The sequence below is a fragment of the Aegilops tauschii genome, chromosome 1 (assembly GCF_002575655.3).
Source record: "Aegilops tauschii subsp. strangulata cultivar AL8/78 chromosome 1, Aet v6.0, whole genome shotgun sequence".
NCBI classification, from domain to species: Eukaryota; Viridiplantae; Streptophyta; class Magnoliopsida; order Poales; family Poaceae; genus Aegilops; species Aegilops tauschii.
The window spans coordinates 457,774,808-457,779,355 of record NC_053035.3 but is presented as its reverse complement, the minus strand read 5'-3'; the positions used below and the strand labels follow the sequence as shown (position 1 = coordinate 457,779,355).

At 51.6% G+C, this 4,548-nt stretch overlaps 1 protein-coding gene across 1 annotated transcript; it reads right to left on the bottom strand.

Annotated features, from left to right (window-relative positions):
• Nucleotides 1-210: 210 nt before the first annotated feature.
• LOC109732745 (histone H3.2) lies at nucleotides 211-858 on the bottom strand. The gene has a single exon (XM_020291930.4). It carries the CDS (start codon nucleotides 774-776, stop codon nucleotides 366-368), a length of 411 nt encoding a protein of 136 aa, XP_020147519.1. The 5' UTR covers nucleotides 777-858; the 3' UTR covers nucleotides 211-365.
• Nucleotides 859-4,548: the final 3,690 nt, after the last annotated feature.

Below are 4,548 nucleotides of genomic sequence, written 5' to 3'. Positions count from 1 at the left end.
CAAGGCTGTTCATTCAGGTTCAGAGGCAATCAACAAGATGACTTGTGACTACGAAATTTGATACAGCCAAGGCATCATTTAAGCTAAAAACTTGAAGCAATTCAGGACAAAGTAGCTAAAACTGGCAGAAAAGTTCACGAGTCGGGATAATCAAATCCACCATTTCGTGCATCACATTCAATGACAGACTCACACCAAAAGGCACAGATCTTAGAACAGATAGCAACATTTTCATTTCAGTTACTGATGACAGCAAGATGGTGACATCAGAACAGACACAACTACATCCACCATGGCAAGAACGAACACTAGCACGCACATTTCCACCGATGAGCACATCTGGCTAAGACGACGACTAACAGAGCTTAGGCCCTCTCGCCACGGATGCGGCGGGCGAGCTGGATGTCCTTGGGCATGATGGTGACGCGCTTGGCGTGGATGGCGCAGAGGTTGGTGTCCTCGAACAGCCCCACCAGGTAGGCCTCGGCGGCCTCCTGCAGGGCGGAGACGGCGGAGGACTGGAAGCGGAGGTCGGTCTTGAAGTCCTGGGCGATCTCCCTCACGAGGCGCTGGAAGGGGAGCTTGCGGATGAGCAGCTCGGTGCTCTTCTGGTACTTGCGGATCTCCCGGAGCGCGACGGTGCCGGGGCGGAAGCGGTGGGGCTTCTTCACCCCGCCGGTGGCCGGGGCGGACTTGCGGGCGGCCTTGGTGGCCAGCTGCTTCCTCGGCGCCTTGCCGCCGGTGGACTTCCTCGCCGTCTGCTTGGTGCGGGCCATGTCGTCGGAGATGCGCCGGGAGGCTGAGGAGATTTGGGGGATTGGGAGGAATGGGGGTGAGGAGGAAGAAGGGGAATGGGCGGCGTTAAATAGGAGGGGGGCGCCGAGCGGGTGCGTGAGTTTTGCCTTTTTCGGGAGAGAAGATGAGCGTGGAGCGTTGGATGTGTGGTGCCTGGACGGCCCAGATCTGGTATCGAGGTAGTGATCCGTGGGATGGTGGTTTGCGTGCTGTGATTGGTTCGCTACGAGTGAGGCGGATCGTGGACGCGTGCGTTCCTGCTGGTGCCACTGATCGCTTGTGGTGTTGGGCTGTTGGCCCGAGATGGAACGAAATGGTCGTGGAGCAAAGGCGCGGATCATGTTTGCTCTACTCTTTGCCGCCAACATCCCAAGCAAAAATCTACTCCTTATTACTCCTATGTCATCAAAAGAAGAAATAAAGGACCCTAAAAAAGAGAATTAAAGAGGGAACTAAGAGCAACTCCAACGCGCCGACCCAAACGGACGGTATTTTTGTCCGTTTTTTGTCTGTTTGGGTCGGCCGCCCGCTCGGCGTCCGTCTTGTTTGAGATTTGAGGCGGCAGTGCGCCCAACTCGCTGACCCATATATGCCGGCGTGGCCGGCTGGCCGCCCTTTTTCAACTAATAGCACAAATTTTGCATTATTTCACAAGCAAACATATAATCCACAACCAAATAAATAGCATAGTTTCAACCAAATAAATAGCATAGTTTACAAGCCGAATAAAAATAAAATAGTCTCACATAGTTTTGCAAGCCGAATAAAAAAGATACATCTATTGGTTGCCAACATGAGCCCACATATGCTCAACTAAATCATTTTGCAGTTGCATGTGAGTTCCCCGGTCACGCATGTCATGATGAAATTGGGTGAACTGTTCAAACGTTGTCACTCCTCCATGCTCAGGCACAACATTCTCACCCTGAAACTGAAACCCTTGATCGTAGAGACGTTCCGGTCGCTCATCTTCTACGATCATATTGTGCATGATGACACAAGCAGTCATCACCTACCACAGTTTCTTCACGCTCCAAGTCCTAGCAGGATACCAGATGATGCCCCATCGAGATTGCAAAACACCAAAGGCACGCTCGACGTCCTTCCTAGCACTCTCTTGCTCTTGGGCAAATCTTTTCATCTTCTCTCCAACAGGGTTGGAGATTGTCTTCGCAATAGTGGTCCACTGAGGATAGATGCCGTCACCCAGGTAGTATCCTTTGTCGTAGTTGCGGTCGTTGATGGTAACATTCATCGGTGGGCTGTTGCCTTCGACAAGCCTAGCAAACACTAGCGAGCGCTGAAGCACATTGATATCACTGTGTGATCCCGCCATGCCAAAGAAAGAGTGCCAGATCCAGAGATCTTGAGATGCCACGGCCTCAAGTATGATAGTGCAAGCCCTGACATGGGAGTCGCGTCGCCCTCGGACCAGCTAGCTGTCCTGGCGTCGTACGACGAGCGTGCCGGTGTCAGGACGAAGGAGCTGGCGGGGCGTGCCGGTTTGGTTTATCCATCCCACTAGATAGATTTCTCGCTGAGAAAGTTTTCAAAATTTCTTGGGTCTCGATTTTTTTAGAAAAGGAGGATGTACCCCCAGCCTCTGCATCTGGACGATGCATGCAACCATATTATTAATTATTCACAAATACCATACACAGTGATACATCAATAAGCCTGAAGCCACCATCTTGGCAACATTGCTGCTACTCCTATCCCCTTGATGAAGGCGTGCCGAATGTCCGGGCCTAATGTCGGTGTCAAAACCGGCAGATCTCGGGTAGGGGGTCCCGAACTGTGCGTCTAAGGATCGAAGGTAACATGAGGCAGGGGACACGATGTTTATCCAGGTTCGGGCCCTCTTGATGGAGGTAATACCCTACTTCCTGCTTGATTGACTTTGATGAGTATAGAGGTTACCAGAGTTGATCTACCTCGAGATCGTAATGGCTAGACCCTAGATGTCTAGCCTGTATGATTATGATTGCCTCTACGGACTGAACCCTCCGGTTTATATAGACATCGGAGGGAGCTAGGGTTGTACAGAGTCGGTTTATAGAGAAAGGAATCTTCATATCCGAACGCCAAGCTTGCCTTACACGCTAAGGTGAGTCCCTTCCGGACACGGGGGGAAGCCTTCTATCTTCACGGCCCATCAGTCCGGCCCACGTCACATAGCCCGAACGCCCGGGGACCCCCTAATCCAGGACTCCCTCAGTAGCCCCTGAACCAGGCTTCAATGACGACGTGTCTGGCACGCAGATTGTCTTCAGCATTGCAAGGCGGGTTCCTCCTCCGAATACTCCAAAGTAGTTGATCAAAAGAACTATATCCGGCTCTGTACAATAGTCACAGCCCTGAATCACAAGGGCAAAATACTTAAGCAAAATAAGTTCTGTCTTCTGACAACTTTACTGGTGGGACGTTACGTCCGACCACTTCATTATTTCGAAACGTTTTTTGACCTCCCGTTTCGCGTTTCGAGACGCAGCCTCCGGCGACACGTCTTGTCAAAGCAGAGATCATGTCCCCTCATTACGGGATTCTCATCAATACGGGTTTGGGAAACCCAACCGTGCCGTTCGCACGACCCATTGGGAATAGGCGAGTTTTAAGGCTCGTGGGGGGACGCTTGATATTCACTGCCTTTATAAGGAGATAAGGATCCACCACCCCACGCCCTCTTCCTCCTCAGCCTATCCACCCTCGAGCTCCAGCGCCCAAGTCTCAACCTTTTTTGTCCCCCGCAAACATTCCAGCCATGTCCGGATCTGGAGCGCAGGGCAAATGGATGGCCTCCTCAGTCACGGAGGGGAACATCAAGGAGCTCCGGGAAGCGGGGTACCTAGCCAAGGAAATCGCCCACGGGCTTCCTGCTAAGAAGCAGATCGTCCCCACTCCAGAGCCCCACGAGAGAGTAGTGTTCATCCCCCATTTCCTTCGCGGACTAGGATTTCCCCTTCATCCTTTCGTCCACGGTCTCATGTTTTACTACGGGCTAGATTTCCATGATCTAGCCCCGAATTCCTTCCTCAACATTTCGGCGTTCATCATCGTATGCGAGGCATTCCTCCGCATTCCCCCACTTCGGCCTATGGCTCAAGGTCTTCAACGTGAAGCCAAAAGTGGTGGATGGCCAACACACGGAGTGCGGTGGCGCCATGGTGAGCAAGCTTCCCAACGTCACCTGGCCCAAGGGCACCTTCGTGGAGACCGTGAAGGGATGGCAGCAGGAGTGGTTCTATGTCACGGAACCCCGCGACTCCACATGGGCCACTCCTCCCGTGTTCAAGTCTGGGCCTCCAATGCGGCTGACATCCTGGCTCAATGATGACCCACAAGTATAGGGGAACTATCGTAGTCCTTTCGATAAGTAAGAGTCGAACCCAACGAGGAGCAGAAGGAAATGACAAGCGGTTTTCAGTAAGGTATTCTCTGCGAGCACTAAAATTATCGGTAACAGATAGTTTTGTGATAAGGTAATTTGTAACGGGCAACAAGTAATGAAAGAAAATAAGGTGCAGCAAGATGGCCCAATCCTTTTTGTAGCAAAGGACAAGCCTGGACAAACTCTTATATGAAGAAAAACGCTCCCGAGGACACATGGGAATTATCGTCAAGCTAGTTTTCATCACGCTCATATGATTCGCATTCGTTACTTTGATAATTTGGTATGTGGGAGGACCGGTGCTTGGGTGTTGTCCTTTCTTGGACAAGCACCCCACTTATGATTAACCCCTATTGCAAACATCC

Coding starts and splice junctions, on each gene's coding strand:
- LOC109732745 (XM_020291930.4), bottom strand. CDS start 776: ATGGCCCGCACCAAGCAGACGGCGAGGAAGTCCACCGGCGGCAAGGCG.